The 18,459-nt window shown below is 47.6% G+C and overlaps 1 protein-coding gene across 7 annotated transcripts in view; it reads right to left on the minus strand.

Annotated features, from left to right (window-relative positions):
• rasal2 (RAS protein activator like 2) overlaps positions 1-18,459 on the minus strand; it is a 67,005-nt gene that overhangs the window by 13,480 nt on the left and 35,066 nt on the right. For 6 of the 7 annotated variants that reach the window (XM_063461191.1, XM_063461193.1, XM_063461188.1 and 3 more), the window contains 6 exons: positions 12,159-12,265; positions 8,822-8,934; positions 2,399-2,552; positions 1,979-2,077; positions 1,218-1,772; positions 645-789 (listed from right to left, as the gene is read on the minus strand). In XM_063461191.1, coding sequence (XP_063317261.1) covers positions 645-789; positions 1,218-1,772; positions 1,979-2,077; positions 2,399-2,552; positions 8,822-8,934; positions 12,159-12,265 — 1,173 coding nt within the window. Of the gene's footprint in view, positions 1-644; positions 790-1,217; positions 1,773-1,978; positions 2,078-2,398; positions 2,553-8,821; positions 8,935-12,158; positions 12,266-13,928; positions 14,009-18,459 lie in introns of those variants that run through there. The other variant, XM_063461194.1, reaches the window with a different exon arrangement.

The raw sequence follows: 18,459 nt of genomic DNA on the forward strand, positions 1-18,459 counted from the left end.
ACAGCTTCTCTTCACAGCAGAGCAAAAACATAATTAAAAATAATTTAAAAAGTGCATCACAGAGTCTGCTGACAAAATCTTCACCGACTTTCTTCTTCATGTGTTTTTTTCTTTTTCCTGACGTCAGCTTTACCAGCGAGGTGGCGTCTGCTCTGTGGAGCAGCTTTGCATGACTCACAGTTCATAATAATCCTCCTTTATCTGACACCAGGACTCTACAGCTCCTCAGTTTATCCTCTGTCTGAAACAAGCACCTATAGCTCCTCCTCCTTTAAACCAACTTACTTGGCGAACCTTCAGAAACGGCAGGTGGGCGTGGCTTCTGAGATTACCATAAAAGGATACCTCATCTCTATGACATCATACGAATCCAAGAGTACAAAAAACAGTGTGAAACTGCACGTTTAGTCAGAGGCTCGGAGCTGCTAATAACTCTGATTCATTGATTAGATGCTAATTAATTATTTAACTGCCAATTATCAATACAGCTGATTATCATTTTTCAGACCTCTCTGAGACTAGATTTGAATATTTTGTTTTCTTAATTGTAAACCTCTGGGTCCAATAACAGTTTAGAAATTCACAGGAGAAACAAGGTGACTCCGCCCACCAGACGGCAGGTTACAGGTGTGTGCGAGGCTCACCGAGCGCGTCGTGCAGGTATTTCTGTCCCACCAGCTTCAGATACTCCTCGATGGCCTTGGTGGCCAGCGTGTTCTCCCTGAAGATCAGGACGTCATGGTCGGCGCATCGATCCACCTCTGACATCACCAGGTCCGTCAGGAAGTCCTGAGGAAGAGGAGGCAGAGATGAAGAGGGCGCCATCATAGTTAATCACCTCACTTACAACATTGGTGAATTTACAAACGCTGCACGCCTCCTCTCTCCTACAACTCTGTGATCCATGAAATGAGCTTCACTGATCAACTCCGGTTAATGAAGTTATCGAGCTTATCGGACTAAATGTGCTTCATGGATCATTTTTGGGGTTTTTACTGAATCTGAACGGATTTACTGGAATTATGGAGGATGGGAATCCTCCAGCAGTGAGCATTTATGGAAACGCCATCGTATTTGGGTCCGATTTTCTGCTGTTATGCTGATTTTCAGGAACCCGTGTGAAGGCGGGTCCAGAGCGAGCGCTACCTGCAGTTTAAACCTCTGGGCTGACATGTTTAGCTAACAGGAAGTCAAACGTCAGCGTGGCTGATTCTGACCTTTGCCCTGCCCGTGCTCTGCAGGATGTGGACCAGCGCGCACGCCATCTCCTCCTTGTTCTTCACGCTGATGACGGGCTCGAGGACCGAGCACAGCATGGTGTAGTTGTTGGTGACGAACTCGGCAAACTCCTTGTACTGCTCCATGGGCAGGATGGAGATGGTCTGGAAGCGCGACTTGATCCGGATCGACGGCCCGCCGCCTTTGCCCTTGCTGGTGGTGGGCGTGCTCACCGGGTACCACTTCTCCACGAACTGCCGGCCCGTCACGCTCGCCACCGGGATGTTGACCAGGCCCACGTAGTTGTTCTTGTCCTTTTTCTTCTTCTTGTCCACGTCGCGGTAGATGTGCACGGTGATGCTGTGCACGCCGGGCAGGCTGGAGAAGTCAAAGTACTCGCCCCAGAACAGGCTGTCGTGGCGGGTCTTGCTGGTGGTCCGGGCGTACAGGACGTCGTCCAGACACAGCTCGCAGAAATATTTCTTCTTAGGCGGCAGGTCTTTGGCTTCGATGATCCAGAGTCGCAGCAGGTTCTCGGCGCGCCGGCAGTTGTCCTGCGAACGCAAAAACACCGTTTGTTAAACTGATTTTGTGACAAAAACAGCACAAACTAACGGACTGCAACTGCAGTTCCTCTGATGGCCACTAGAGGCGTTACAGCAGAAGTAAATATTTCCCCCTTCACAAAAACTGACGGGTGCAGCAGCAGGACAGGAAGTCGGCGTTGAACTGAACAAACTCTGGTTAGAGCTCGTCTCACCTTGTTGGGCTGAATCGTCCTCCTCAGGTTCTCCATCCACTTGTCTCTCTCTGAGGCCGACGTGCAGCTGAAACACTTGCTGCCGCCCGAGTACGTCACCTGACAGGTGAGACAGAAAACATCCAAAGGTAACGAGAGCCGGGACAAATCCTCCACGTCCAAAACATATCTGCTCTTTTTTATATCCGTCTTTATTTATTCTACAGCGCTAAAAGAAGCTGATAAAACTCATCGTTTATCAGTTTTGTGACATGAAAGTGGAGTTACATCAATCACAATGAGCAGCATAGATCCACTTTACGAGCGTCAGTAAAAACGAACACTGTGCTGCCCTCCAACACACACCACAGTTAATTAGAAAATCTGTGTGCTGTTAATCATCAGATTTATCTGAAGCTCAGACATTTCACCGTGCCTCACCTCGAAGCAGAACTCCTGTCCCAGGATGCTGCTGTGCAGAGGCTTGATGAACACGTCCTCCTCCATGCTCAGGTCCAGAGCCTCCACCGCGCTGCCCGGGCTCAGCAAAGACTCATGGGAGCTCGACTCCTTCAGCTTGGGAAGCACGCGAGATCTGGAAGACAGGAAGGAGATGGAAAGGTAAACGGATGTTAGGGCGAGTTTAAACCACAGGGGGCGCCGCTGAGCCCGGTACGCGGCGCCACCAGCTTCACCAAACTCCACCCGAGCCGAGAGCACCTACGAAAAACAACCACAGAGCCAGGCGAGGGGGGGGCCCCAGAGCATCCCTCCCACCTCGACCCTCTGGCAGACGCGCAGCAGCTCCGGTCACCGCCGCCGCCGCAGAGCTTCACCCACACAGTCCAGCAGCCAGTAAACAAATCCTGAGACGGCCAATCGCATCCTGCCTGCGGGACCGTAACCGTGGCAGCAGCCCCCGCTGGGACAGCCGGCGCTTGGCAGCGAGCGTGACGCAGCGAGCAGCATCTCAGAGGACGCAATAATGAGGAAGAGAGGGAGAGCTGCAGCGTCACGAGCAGCAGAAGATTATTGAATCATTCAAAACAGCTCCAACAAGTCCAGAATAAACTCTGCAGCGAGGCTTCACGGTCACATGACGTCACCGACGGCGCTTTTACAGTTCAGAGCTGATTCTTAAACATAAACTGGTGAAGCTGCTTTTACCTTTAATGCTCCGACCGGCTGGATCCGCTCACATCAGTCACACCACAACTTCTCTGTGTTTTGTTTGAGCCTCAAACAAAGTTTTCTGCAGACAAAATCTGAAACTGCGTCTCTGAGAAGCTTCAGTTTCAGATGGTTTTACTTCTCCATGTTTATCCAGCGCTGGTTTTCAAATGTTTCCCCGGAGCTCATCAAAGGGTCAGCCGGTTCGTAGCCACCCCCCACACGGACGGATATGACACCAGAGTTTCTTCTGATTGGATCATGAGATGGAGACCCGTCCGTGGAGCATCTGCAGACCACAGCATGTTGTGTAAGCGTTCTCCTGCTTTGCATGAGATCAGGGGTCATTTCGAATTCACTGAGTGTGTTTGTGCACTTTCTCTGCTGATGCAGTGAAGATGCAGCTCTTTCTGCAGAGTCACACTGAGAGCAACAAAAACAACGGCGTGAAGTGAATCATCACGGTTTCCTGTGCAGACGTCCAGGTTAAACCAGCAGGAGACTAATCAATGTGATGGAAACATGACTGTGTGTGTGTGTGTGTGTGTGTGTGTGTGTGTGTGTGTGTGTGTGTGTGTGTGTAATCCTCCCGTTGTGTCAGATGAGTTACGTAAACCCGGATTAGCGGCCTGAGATCAGCAGTGATGCTGTGACATCACATCTGATGCTGAATTAAACGCTCTGACCGTTAAATTCGATCACTGACGGCCTCGTGATTAAAAAACTGCTTTTATTAAAGCTGAGACTGAAGGTTAAACACTGAGCGATGCACGAGCTTCATTATCTGCCATCCTGATTAAAGCTGGTCACAAACCAACAGCGACGCTCAGCTGGAAGCAGCGCTGTGCATTTGACTAATCCGAGACATTTGGCGTTTAAAGCATCGTCACGCTTTCACTGAATTCAGGTGTACGATAAATAACCTCAGATCTATCTGCAGGTCAGCGGTTCGCCAAGTTTCACTCAATACCAGCGCTGAAATCACTCAAACCTGCAGTTCCTCTACCGTCCACTAGAGGCTCCAGCAGTGAGTCAGGTCTTATACACTGCCCTGTTAAAATCCAGCTTTACAGCAGGACTGCATCAAGATGCTGACACTGACCAGGGCAGAAACCAATGTGTGAGCACACACATCGTTTGTATACAGTCTGTGGGTTTGACTTCCTGTCCTGTCAGCTGATTTCTGATCAGATGTGCTTCAGGATGATTAAAGGAAAAAACTCCTTATCTGGAAATCCCTGCAGCTCAAAGCTTCAGACTGTGGATGCATTAATTAACCTTGAAGGCGTGATGGCGGCTCTTAGCATTGAGACTAATTTCCCCTGGTGGTCGCCTGTGGTATTACAATTTTAAAACAAAACCACTACTGAGCATGTGCAGAAGCTGGCCCCCATCGACACAAACCCAGGAGTGAGAAACTTTTCACGCTCACGACCTGCTTTAGATGCACAAACCTGCAGTTTCAGCGCGAGTTCAAACACGAGCAGAGGAATCGAGCGCTCCGGTTAGAAGACGTTTGCTAAGACCTGCCTGGTCATGTGACCTGCAGCCGCAACGCTCCATCGGTGAAACACAGTAAGCCATGTTTCACCAAATAAAAGAGGCAGTCATAAAACACACAACCCGACTGCTTCTTTGAGTGTCAGCAGAGTGTAAACACACACACGCACGCACACACACGCATACACACACAGGAAGGGCTGGTCTCCTGCATTAGGACAGAAACCTGATCCACTCTGCTGCCAGAGGAAGACGAGGAGGAAGCACTTACAGGTCTAAGCACACACACACACACACACACACACACACACACACACAGCATCTCTGTCTATGGTAATTCCTGTGATGATGACGATGATGAAGGGCACAGCTGGGTGAATCTATCAGAGGAACTCAAGTTTTCAGTTCGCACTCGCTGAAGTCGAGAACTCACAACATCTTCTGGTGTGAGAACAGGAGACACAGAAATCCAGAGTTTTCTTAAAAGTTTCTTTCCCACAGTGCACCTCTCTGTGTACAGTATTGGATCCTCGGGGCTCCCGTAGCAACATTATTGAAGCGGCAGCAAACACCAACGCGACCGCGCTCGGCAGACCGGGTCACCTTCACGGTGAGGATCAGACACGTTCTGAAGCTGCTCGCAGATTTATTTTTGGCTGTCGACCCGTCGCGTGGGTTCTGCGACACCACAGAACATTAACTCTGCTCCATAACGAGCTCGACTTCAACCGCTGCGCTCAGATAACACCGGAGCTCGCAGTGCGGCTCCCTGCGGCTCAGCTCACCCTCAAACTTCAACTGAAACGTCTGTCAGCGCTTCTCCATCGCCCACAAACCCGGAGACTCCCGTCCAAAGACAGCAGGAGTCAGTCAACCAATCACAACGCACCGTTTTCATTTCACATACACGCACACACACGCGTGCAGTCCTACCTGAATCTGAGCGATTTGGAGAGCTGAGCTATCCGAGCTCTGCGGAGGAGAGAGGACGAACCATCCATCAGGAGTCAGAGCTCAGAGCTGACTGAGAGCGAGGCTGCGTGTGTGCGCGTGAGTGTGTGTGTGTGCGCGTGTGTGTGAGTGTGCGTGAGTGTGTGTGTGTGTGTGTGTGTGTGTGCGCGAGTGTGAGTGTGCGTGAGTGTGCGCAGCATTATCCTGATGTCCAGCTGGCTGTCACTCTGTCGGTTATAAAGCTGCACTCAGCATCAGCACCACGCAGACAGAGGCTGGGACAGATGTTGTGCAGAGGTTCAGCAAACACTTCCTGGTGTCACACACTTCCTGTAGGCCGTTAAACCTCGCTCACCCTGAGGCTTGAAGCTCCTCCCACACCTGCATGAATCCAGGAGGAGACCTGCATCTGGATTAATTCCTCACTCACTCACAGTTTCCTGTCATGACACGCGCACGCCGACCATGTTTGTTCTCATGTTGGTGAATCAGGTTAATCGCTGCGGTCTGAAATCTGCCACGCCCCCATTTCTCCATATAATTTATTTATTTATTTAGGACAGTGCATGTTAATGAACATAAATGTAAAAAAAATTACATGAATGTAAATATGCCAGATTATAGCCAAAGGCTAATTTCCATCTGTTGTCCTTAAACATAAAAAAATAGACATAATAATTCATAAAAATTCATCATTCATTCATAATAAAAACTCTATCACCAAACTCACACATACACACCATTCTGTTCCCAAATAAAACATTAAAACTATACAACTCATACATGATCACACACTTGATTTGTCCATAACCAGTTTTTAACCTTTGCCTTAAACAAATTGAATGTCGAGCATTCTCTGATGGGTTGAGGGAGACTGTTCCACAGATGGCCACCCTTAACAGAGAGGACGTTCTGCCCAAATGCTGTCTGTCTGTGGGGTATAAACAAGTCTCCTCGGGTTGTAGCTCGAGTGGTCCTGTCTGAGCTTTCTTTATGCCTAATGAACTGCTTTAGTGGTGGCGGAGCAAGGGAGTGTAAGACTTTATATATTAAACACACTCTTTTAAGTTTCACTAAGTTATTGAAGTTCAGCAATTTATGTTTTTTAACACATGACAGTGGTGGTGGGAAGTCGGTTTTTTGTCAAGTAATTTTAAACTTCTTTTATAAATGTTTTCAATAGTTTTAAGTGTTGTTGGACAAGCAAGTGACCAGGACGTCAAACAATAGTCCATATTGTTTGACGTATATAAGGAAACACGTTCACCTCGATGCTGACTCTAACAGTGCTGATTGTCTTAATAAGTCAATAAATTAAACATCTGACGCTCAGGACATAGTAACCATGGTGATAAATGCTGTAAAGTCGTCTGCTTAGTGTGAAAATCTCTGATTAAATCTGATTAATTTCCCACAAAGGAAAAATAATCTTGGACTGGTTAAACTGTCGCTTAAAAAAAAAAAAAAGCAGACAGGAAACGAGAGGAAGTGCTACCACAGCGCGTGTGAGGGCGAGGTGGACGGCAGCCCGTCTCTGAGCCTGTTCCTGCTTAAAGGGAGCTCTTCCTCCTCACTGTCACCAGGTGCTGCTTGTAGGTGATCGTCGATGGCGTCGAGTCTTTACAGCTGTAGAAACCGTCCTGAGGCCCCTGCTGTTGTGTCAAATATCTTTACTCTTATTAAAATCGCTGAGGCCTGCAGTGAAAGGGTCGCCTGTTACTAAATATTATAAAAGGTTAAAGCTTAAACAGCTTCAGTTTTATTTTATTATAATTCAAGTTCAGAGAAGAATCTGGTCGCACTCAGTCACAGCTGTTTGTTAAACAGAAGCACTTTTTTCTTATCATTGATCAGAAATGCTGTTGGATCGATCAGTGATTAATGGATTCAATCATTAAATTAATATTTGTTTTAACTTGTAGTTTTTGTGTAAATTTGATTTAAAAAGAAACATTTTTGAATCATAAATATATTTTCTTGGTGACACACAGGGATCAGACCTCAGAGAGGAAACAGGGCGAGTCATTCACGACTTTAAAAAATGATTTCAGAATAAATTTAAATCAAATTTAACAGGAAAAAAAATCCCAGCGAACGGAGTCATACCTGGAAGTTTTCCAGGGAAAAGATCTCATGAAAACACACTCACACACTCAGGAGGAAACTTTATTTTACAAACCCACCAAACCTCTGCAGAGTGCAGCAGATTCCAGTAAAACCACCTCCAGGCAGTGCTGGGAAGGCTGGGCGGGTTAATGGAAGGAGGAAAAACCCACAACCTCCACCATCAGCAGGAGGAGAGACCTGCTAAATATTCTCCGACCCGCCCTCTGTCTGCCGGACAGAGTTCCTCACATGTGGCAGACGGACGCTGGGCGTCATTACTGGAGGAAACGCAGAGCGACCAGAAGCAGCAGCCAGAGCAGGAAATGAGCTGTAATATCACGCTGCTGCTCAGCGTCACTGAGCATGAACAAACTGCAGATTCACTCAAACCGAAGCGTCCGCGACTCTGACCCGGCCCACAGTCAGCTTATCAATCAGAAGCTGCTCTCTCTAATAAACCAATCAAACTGTCACCGGGTCGCTGAGACCGGAGAAAACCGACACATCACGATTCCCAGCAGACCTCTTATGGAGCCAGTTTCCTCCTTCATAACAAACGCTGTTAGAGACCGAATCAGTCGACCCCCCCAGGCCTGAGCAAACCTGCAGTTCCTCCAAAGTCCACTAGAGGCTCAGAAGTGAGTCACCCCTATAGACCCCATGTGAAAGGCACATAAAAAGCAGAAATGATGCTGTTTGCTCATTTCATGGTTAAAAGCACTCAGCCTGGCTCGTCTGTGTTCATATGATCAGTTTATGTTTATAAATTCTGAATTTTAGGAACATTTGTCTGTAAATTGAACAGACGTGGAAACACATTGTGCATGCTTTTAAACTGTTCCAGGCCAGGCTGTCCTGTTTCTAACAGGGAGGTCTGAACCGTCCATCTGGACCCGCAGAACCAGCAGAGAGCCCGAGGTGGACCCTGAACACACAACAGGAGGCCTGACAGCGTCGCCTCTGGGTGGAGACCTTTATCATCAGGCTGCAGGCGGAGGAAGGACTGTGCACAGACATCCCGTCTGTACCAAGGCTGGAGTGTGTTTATGTTTGGATTTAATGCAATAAAAGACTCAAATCTGAGCGAAGAACAGCTGAAGAACAGCTGAAGAACAGCTCGAGCTCTGGAGGTGTTACCTGTCGGCATCAGCGGGCCGGATCGAGGGCAGTCTGAAGCTGGTGTTTCTGTCCAGTTTGGTCTGACTCCTCGTCCTCTTGATGGAGCCTTTAAGACGTTTACTGAAAAACCCCTGAAGGAGAAACAGAAAAGGTCAGAATCAGTCACAGATGGTGATCTTCACAGAGAGACGTTAACGTGGACTTTCATGAGCGTTGGATCGGTGAGTAATCGCTTCAGATATTCGACTGTAACCTCAAACCGTCTTCCAAGAATAAAAGCAGCTCCTGTTTCTACTGATCCACCCTAAAAAACTCTCAGATCACTCAACAGCATCTCAGACGTCCTTTTTCCATCCTGTTTCTGTCACAAGAGCCTCGCTGTGAGCGATGCTGCTGTGGCTCACACGAAGCTCAGCTCTGAGCCAGCGAGGTCGTTCACAGAAACACTTCTCCATCCTCGACCTCAGAAACTCAACTCTTTATCACAGAGGAAACACTGATGCAGCAGCACCATCCATCAGTCCTCAGCACAAACAACCACCTTCAGCTACAGTCAGGTTTAATCTCATTATTTTGGTGATTACTGTACTAGGGCTGCCACAAACGATTATTTTGATAGTCGACTAGTCACCGATTATTTTTGCGATTAGTCGACTAATCAGATCATCATCCACTGGACGTAAAACGTACAGCTTATTGCACCAGCAGCATCTGCTCTTATATAACTATCATTAGCTTACAGCTTTAAGTGTTTAAAGTATGTGCTAACTAAAAATAAAGACAAGATGATAGTTTATTAAATTTTAATGAAATTTGCAGATTGTTTCGGTGAAGTTTAATAAACTCCTTGCTATCTAAAATATAACGGGACACCGGAGTAAATTCTCGAGCATCTCACACTTCTGATAATCAGCTGCCTGCTTGACGTTTATTCAGCTGTGTAAAAACTATAACTTTAATCTCAGCCAAACCGATTTACTCAGGAACAAATAAAATACTAAAAAAAGCCAAACAATAACATTTTTAAGTTATCTAAGTTATGTATGTTTAACCTGAGTAGCGAAAGATTGCGGTGGGTTTGAAAACGATTTGCCGGGAGTCCGGTGTTCTCACGGGCTCTAGTGAGCCTTTCCCCCGGCTAGCTATCGAGCTAGTGGGTAACAGACGTCTCCAAAAACGTTCATGCGCTTTTGAAAATATGTGGTGTCTTGATAAACTGAGCAGATATTTGAGGTTTAAACAGTTACATTCTTGCCTGAAAATATGTTAAACGTTTATTTTGTGACCCAGAAAGAATAATAAGAGTAATATTAAAACTAACTAGCTGCCGCCATTGTTGACAACTGAGCTGGGCTGCGCTATGAATTCTGGGACAGAGCTACTTCTTCTTCTTCGGGGTTTAACGGCAGCTGGCATCCTTGTACATGCAGTGCTGCCATCTTCTGTTTCAGTCCGTTATTACACTCTTAAATCCTGCTACTTATTCCTGCGTCTTTTGTGATACAAAGCTTCAAACGAAGCGTCGACTATTAAATCAGTCGTCGACGATTTTGATAGTCGACGTAATCGTGGCAGCCCTATACTGTACGCATGTAAGGCGCTAAAACCTAACAACGAATGCAGGCGATTCCTCCATCAGCTGACCTCTGTGTGGATCCAAACAGCAGCGATGAACGGGCTCAGGTGGACGTGCTACGACCAGAAAACGCCCTCTGGTGGTGTTTTCATGCAGGTGGAATAAATGACGTGAGCACAGCATCCGCACACACCTGTGTTTAAGCTCATTTTAGAACGACTTTAGTGCAAACGACTGTAACTCCGTCACGTTTGCACTAAAGACACAACTCCACGTTCTACAGCGATATTCGCCTGTGGGTGTTTGTGTCACGGCAGCATTCTGAGAGTTCAGATGCTGCTAGTTTTCCCTCCTGTACGCCTGTTGTGAGGGTCGTCTATGTCGCTGAGCTGAGCGTCTCGTTCTGTGGTCACGCAGAACCAAACTCCGCCCCCTCACCAGCTGCAGTCAAAGGCGGTGGGGTCTGAGTCGACCACAGCACAGTGTAGGAAACACTGAACAGCTGGTCATGTCTCACAGGTCGCTGAGCTCAGCAGCATGTTTGACCAGCACCTGCTGCCCCCTGGTGGCGTTTTCATGCAGGAGAAACAATAAATGTCTTCAGCTCAGCCACTCTGAGACTTTTGGTAGAAGATTCATGTGTCTGTTGTTTTGCTGGTATTAAAAATCACACTGACATCTAAACACACACCGATACCACCCAGGCCTGCTTCAGGCTGAGTGCTGATTGGTTCCACACTGATGAGTCATCCCTGTATCTCCATCTATGATCAAACTCTGATCAAACCCTTCAGCTCTCAGGTCGTCTGTCACAATAAAAGCCCCGTGCAGAGCTGTGGAAGTGAGCGGCCTCATTTCCGGAGATATTAATATCCTCAAACGCATCACCTCCTCCCTCCCCTGCAGACTCCCTTCAGGCTCATTGGCTCCTTTTAATGCATCAGAATAAAGACGCATCCTGCCAGAGAGCGAGGAACACTTCAAACAGGCCGCCTGCACCCTTAAAAACCGCCACCGCCTCCACCAAACAGCCAATCACACCTATTGATCACGATTATTGGTCTCTGAGGATCGCTGAACAGACGACTGAAAGCTTCATGTCACTTCCTCACCACTGATGAACTCCCAGCATGCTCCCCGCCCGTGTTTACTTAAATCTGTGTGAAGACGTCTGAAACTAAAAATACGACCTGAGAGCTGCGACACAAACTCTCAGCACAGAGTTTCAGCTCTGCTTCAAACTGCTAACGACGGGAAAACAGTCACAGCAGAGCTTCAAACAGAGACGCACAGATGCAACAGCAACAGTAACAAAAACAACAGCTACAGTAACAGTAATATCCTGTGTTCAATTGCACAGATGGGATTTTATCTACTGAGCACTTTCCTGATAACCTGATAACCAAGCTAGTTAGCATTAGCATGCCACCCTCACTTCTGGCTGTGGAAAACTGACGAGGCATTGAGCACAATTTGAAACGGAGGAGTGATGCCACGACCTAAACACACACACGTAACTTATTAATATCAAGTATTCAGACTTTAGCGCCACCTGCTGGTAACAGGAACTCTGCCTTATGTACAGCCTGTGTGTGATATACAGCAAACAGGCGACACATCTCCGTGCTCTGAGGGTCAGCACCGCTGGATTTATTGTCCAGCTGGTGGAGGAACACCAGAGAGGACGACGGAGCAGAGACGGGCCTGAGATCTCTCTGTGATGGCGTGCAGTAAATAAATACATGCACAGACTTGTTGAGACGCGTTCCCGTTACTCACCGGCACTTTGAACGGAGACGTGTTTGGATTGTCGACTGCGACGCTCTTCTCCGAGCTCCCCAAACCGGAAATACTCCTCCTCCTCGGAGATCTCTCCGAAGAAACTTCTGCAAAGAGAGAGAGAGAGAGAGAGGGAGGGTTAACCAACATCATCATCATCATCTGAGCTGAGCGACGGAGGAGAAGTGAAGACGTTCAGACATGATGGAGGACGAGGACAGATGTCGGGTCGCAGATATCTACACCTTCTGTCAAACGTTCTTCCAGTAATCACGCCGCCAACACACTTCAAGTCATTTTCACCAACGACCAATAAAAATGGACGAAATGCTGCAAACGGACCGAAAGGTTCAAACAGGAAGAAAACCAGAGAGCGCCAACAGAGCATGTAACCATGACGACTGCCGCTGACCAGTGCAATCATCTGAGCCGCCATGTCTTATGGGTCGTGTCCTCATTTAACATTTAACTGAAACGTAAACATTTACTGGACTGTAAGTCAAGGCAGATGTTCCACATGAGGTCTACAGAAGTGTCTGATTGGTTACACATCAGAAGTAAAAGCCAATCAGAACTGAGAACAGAGAAACACATTCAGTCTGAAGCAGCAAAAACAAATGAGCTGAAAGAGTCAAGATAATAAGAGAGTAACTTTTATGAGACGAATTTTAAAACATGAAGACAAATCAGCTGTGACGGCGCCACAGTGGCTATGCTAATGGGGAAAAGGCTAAATGATGCTAGCAGCTACATGAACAGGCAGCCTCAGACTTCCTGAAACCAGCTCAGCTAAAACCTTAACATCTGAACAGCAAACAGAAGAAGAGCAGACAGAAACAGTGCTGGGACTATTACTACGTTATTTAATATGAACACTAACAAAGGAATTCCACGGCTTAAAAACATGTGAGAGAGCATTCAAAAGCACATAACTAATAATAAATAACACATCAATGATGAGAGCATGACGCCAGATTCTTTCCTGCACCTGTAAATCAGTTCAGATATCGCTCCTCTGTCTCTCGTCCTCTTTAATAATCGGCCCGTCTGTGGAGCTCGCCAAGCTTCCTGCTGCAGAAACCAGAGTCTAACATTTCCGCGTCCTCCTCTGCAGCTTTCACTCTCTGCAAACACATCCAGTGGGCCGGATTGGACCCGGGCCCCGAGCCACATGTTTGACACCTCTGTATGAGAGTTTATAACGCAGCCGTTTGGAGCATGAAGACAAACACGAGCACAGACACACACGAGCCACAATCAGCTGTGGGAGTTCCACCCCGACCCAGTTCAGGCCGCCGCCGCCGCCGCATTATACGGAGCCAGCAGCGTCATAGCGACACCAGAACAACATGTGGAGAGACGCTGGCCTCCGACCAGCAGCGTGTGGAGCCAACATGATGTTTACATGCTGAGGAAATACGACAAAACGTGCTGCTCTGCAACAGGAAGTGAGCGCAGCATGCAGCAGCGGGGAGCTGTATCAGGTTCCAGCTGCAGGACGAGACGCTCACCGCATGCACGCCGCAGGCATGCAGCGCTGCGAGGAAGCCGGGGACAAACTTTCATGCAACCCCCCCACACCCCCACCCCCCACCAACCGAACCACCCCTGACGATGGAGGAAGACGAGCGCTGACGGGGACGCCATCAGCGCTGGTCTTTCACTCCCGGGACAAAGTTGAGGCAACATGCGGCAGGAAGCCAGGTATGACAGGTCGGTCACATGACACGGACAGAGACATACACAGAGGGAGAGAGAGGGAGACGGTACCTCGATCGCAGCTGTTCCCCATCATCTGAGGAGAGGACACACACACACAGAGTCAGACGGGATTGGCCGGAGCCGCTGCCACCTGTCAGCCAATGAGGTTAAGCTGCAAACATCCGTCTTTGTCCCGTCCTCCACTTTGGCATCCCCCCAGCCCTCCCCTCTGCCACCCCTCCCTCCTCAGCACCGCATCCTCCTCCTCCTCCTTCACGCTGCCTCCTTTCCCATCTCCTCCTCCTCTCTCTCCACTCAGCAGTAATTCTAAGTCTCGCTCGCCCGCTCGCTGAGGTTTTACCGCATTTCTTCAATCAATCCCACAAACTGCTCCGTTCTGCTGTCTCTCCTCCTCCTCCTGCTCTTCGTGTCTTCCTTCCTCTCTGCAGACCCTCCTCTCCCTCTCTCTCTCTGTCTCTGCAGCACCTCCCTCTCTCTCCTCTTCCTCTCTCGCTGCGTTTATCGCTGCCCTCGGAGGATAATTACCAAATAAGTTTCCCCTCAGCCGGCTGATGTGGGACACAACTCTGGGGGCCGAATCACATCAGGCCTGCAAATTAACTCTATTTTCAGAGTCTGTTCATTGATCCTATCACTCGCTAATCACCATTAATCACTTTCAAAAGCATAATTTATGTCATCGGTGACCCGGGACTGAAGAGTCCACGCTTTTTAATAACACAAAATGTTCATACTCTGGCTTTTTAACCATTCAGCACAGGATCCAACGCCTGTCTTTGAGTCTGAAGACTTTCAGAGTTTCTTAATGATCTGTTCTAAAATGAAATTTATTGAAATTTTGCCTCATAGTCAAACTTTTAGAAACGATCTGTAACTGCAGCTACGCGCAGACTATAAAACAGTAATCAGAGGTGTCTGCAGACTTTCTGCCTGCTGTTCAGCTTAAATATTATTTCCTGTCGTTTTTGCACCTGAGTCATTCAGACCACATCAGCATCAGTCTCCACACAGGTAGACTCAGTGCAGCAAAATTAAAACCCACTCATGACCAAGTGTCCTCTGTCACACTCAGTGGATCTTCTGATCATCTATAAATATCTATTGATCAGCTGTGTCTCAAATATCTGTACTCTGATACAAGTAATCAGCAGATGAGCCACAGCAGGAATCAAACCAGCAAACATGTGACGTGTGATCAACAGTAATCATCAGTTTGCTCAGGTTTTCACCTTCCTCCTCCTCCTCCTCCTCCTGCTGCTGCTGCTAACGAGATATTGATCAGCGGGAACTCGGCTCAATCTGTCGTTTCAGCGGATCCACCAGAGACACGCGACCTTCACAGACGGGGTCACGGTCAAACCAGAGACCAGCAGCTCGCCAGTCTGGTGCTTTGGTCTATGACCTGTGGGCGTGGCTTACACTAACACTGTAGATAACAGACTGAGGTAAAAACCATGCACGTGCACTGCTTCTGAAACTTTGCACCTTTTCATCCACATATGCTTTAAAAAAAACAAAAAACAAAGTTATCAGCTGATGCAGCTAGCTGCTAATTATTGCTAACATCCAATTAAAATCGTAGAATTTCACTAAATCTGGAGTTCAGACTTCTTCGATGGTTTGTTAGTAGTAACCTCACAGCCGCCATGTTATTGGCCAGATGATGTCATTAAGCCTCCAACCGCACAAACACGCTCCATTGGTCCAGTTCAGGTCAAGCTAGCAGACAGCTAGCAGCTACAGCCGCCTGTCAGTCAAACAGGCCACGCCCCCAATAATACAAACTTTAAGCAGGCTGTAAACATGTTGCAAGCATCGACTCACTGCCTCTAGTGGTCATTAGAGGAAGTGCAGGTTTTGGTATAAAAGCATGAACGTGTGAACAGATGCACACTGAGGGACTCTGGACTGCTTTCATTTGCTGGATCTTTCTGATTATGCCGCCCTCCCTCTGACCACCACGACTTTGGGTTAAATCGGCTCACGTGTCGGCTCGTAGGTATCGAGCTTCCCGGACGGACTCGTGGGAAAACTGCTGCTAAAAATAAGCCTGAGGGCAGAGAGAGGCAGAGCCGAGGGACAGGAGGAGGCTATCGGGTGTCAGAGAAACTCATCCATCAGCTGCTGGTGTCGGTGCACGCGATGGTTTCAGCCTGTTTGAGTTTAAAATCCCGTCGGCCTCCGAGGGCTCCCTGAACATCTGTCCGCTCACAGCTGGCTGATTAGTTTAATGTCTGAGTTATCAACTCGACCGCCTGATGAATGAGCAGCTCTGTGAGGACAACAAACATCCACAAACAGAAACCCGCACATAAACAACCAGGTAATACTGACCAATCACATCTCAGCAGACAGCGAGCAGGTAAACACTGAACCATGAGCACCCTCCTCCCATCATAAGTGGTTCAACCTGTCACCTGTGTGTGTGTTTGTGTGTGTCAGTAGTGTGACACCACTCAGAAAAGATGAATGGGTGGATGTGATGTCATCAGAAAGGAGCGTGAGGAATGCTGAAGCTGACCTCTGTTGAACTCTGGCTCATTCAGGAGTTGACACACCTGACACACACACACACACACACACACACACACACACAACAGTCTGCTGCACAAAGAAACCTTTGTGTGAAGCTGTCTGCAGGGCAGAGTGGGCGGAGCTTTCACAGCAGCAGGTATAAGGTGAGATTCCCAGAAAGCTTGTCCTGGTTTTAGCGAATGTTTCCCAAAGTGGAAGCGTTTCTAAGAGCAGAGCTGTGAGGCCACAGCGCCTGCATGAAGATGAAACAGCCTCATGTCCAAACATCATCAGGCGTCTGGGCTCACGGGCCTTTACATCACAGGTTTAATGGCTCATGACATCATTTATCAGTGTTTACACATTTTTTGTATTAATAATCTAAATTTAAAAAGTAATCAGTTACTGAAGCTTTAAAATAAACGTAGTGGAGTAAACACTGAGCCTGCTTTTAGACGCAGACACCTCTGACAGGAGCAGAGGTCAGAGTGGACAGCTGCTGTCAGCCTGCAGCAAATCTCACATATTTTATATGATTATTAGAAAACAAACTAAAAGATTCCTCTTAACGGAGCCGTGTAACAAAAAACACTGAAGAGTGACAGTGGGTGAAGGAATCACTTCTTTCCACATTTAAACAATTTCAAGTGTTTTAATATGAAAATACTGACTGTAAGAAAAGCACGGGTGGATGCCATGGAGGGCACAGAAACGAACGCGTGTTCTCTGGTGTTTGCCTTCTTTAAACTTGTGTTGTCCCGTCTTTGGTCCTTCTCTTTAGTTGTCATCAGAGTTTTTCTCAGCAGGAACAAAGAAACACCGTCAGCAGAGACCCCGGCAGCCCTCCTCCTCACACACAGCTCCGCTTTCACAACAAATATTCAAAGAATTTCTTTTCACATAATGAAACCAGTTCTGTTTGTCGAGCCTCGTTCGGCCCGTGCGCGTCGGCCGCCTCCTCTCGCATCGCTTCACATTCCTCTGAATAAATTAACAGTATCAGTGAGACTCTGAGCCACCAGCTCGCCCCGCTGCCGGTGCTCAAACCACGACCACGGCGCCAGGATTCGACCTGCTGTCACCTGCCCAATTGGCTCGGATGTCGTTCGCTTTGGTTTCTGTCATGAGAGGAACGTCAGGGCAGATTTAAGACGTTTGGAACGAGTGTCGGATAATAAACAGCTGGTCCACACACTCAGTTACACTTATTATTTTTATTACAGGTAATCAAACCTGAAGTTTTGATCGTTTTGTCACATTTTGGAGACCTTAAACGTTTCTGTAAGTTCTTGCTTCATCAGACCTCCTGAAGCAGTGGCTTCATTAACAGTGTGGAGCATCAGGTCATCATGGGGACCAGCAGGTTCTTCACCTGCAGAGCTCAAACTGGACCCAGACTGGGATCATTTAAAAGCAGTCCTGAGCCACAGCTTGTATCTTTGAATTCAGGTGTTTTCAGTCTGGTTGCCACAGGTGTACGAGATCCAGCACGTACCTTTACTACATCTGTGAAAGAGCTCCGTGAACTCGAGCGTGGGCTGTAACAGGACGCCACCGCAGCGGTGCAGCGTTTGTGCTGATGTCAGAGTGGCAGCGACTTTGCTGAGTCGTGTTTAGGCACATTTATGCGGTTTAATGCATAAAAGTCTCTGACGCTCTGCTGACTCAGTAACTGCAGAATTCATCCTTTGACTTTAACATCAGCACAGACACGGTGAGCCGGGAGCTTCCTGGTACTTTGGTCCACAGACGGTAGCTCAGCCTCTGAACGCTGCGCTGTGTGCACCTGATTTTTAACTCAAATGTTTCTGGATATTATATGAAAACATTTGCGGCTCTGTTATTTGGTAAGCTTCTTTAAAGTCCTGTTGCTGTTCTGAGGTGAATATTATTGTTTGTGACACTTTAATTTCAGATCAGCTCGAATGTAAACCATGAATTTGTGGCTGAAATCAGATTTGTTTCCACGGCTCTGACTTAATTCCAAGTTCTGGAATAAACTTTTTGTCTGAATAAATGATATTTTATTTCGCCCTATTATTGCAAACTCCTGTTACAAACAGTC

The sequence above is a fragment of the Pelmatolapia mariae genome, linkage group LG18 (assembly GCF_036321145.2).
Source record: "Pelmatolapia mariae isolate MD_Pm_ZW linkage group LG18, Pm_UMD_F_2, whole genome shotgun sequence".
Lineage (NCBI taxonomy): Eukaryota > Metazoa > Chordata > Actinopteri > Cichliformes > Cichlidae > Pelmatolapia > Pelmatolapia mariae.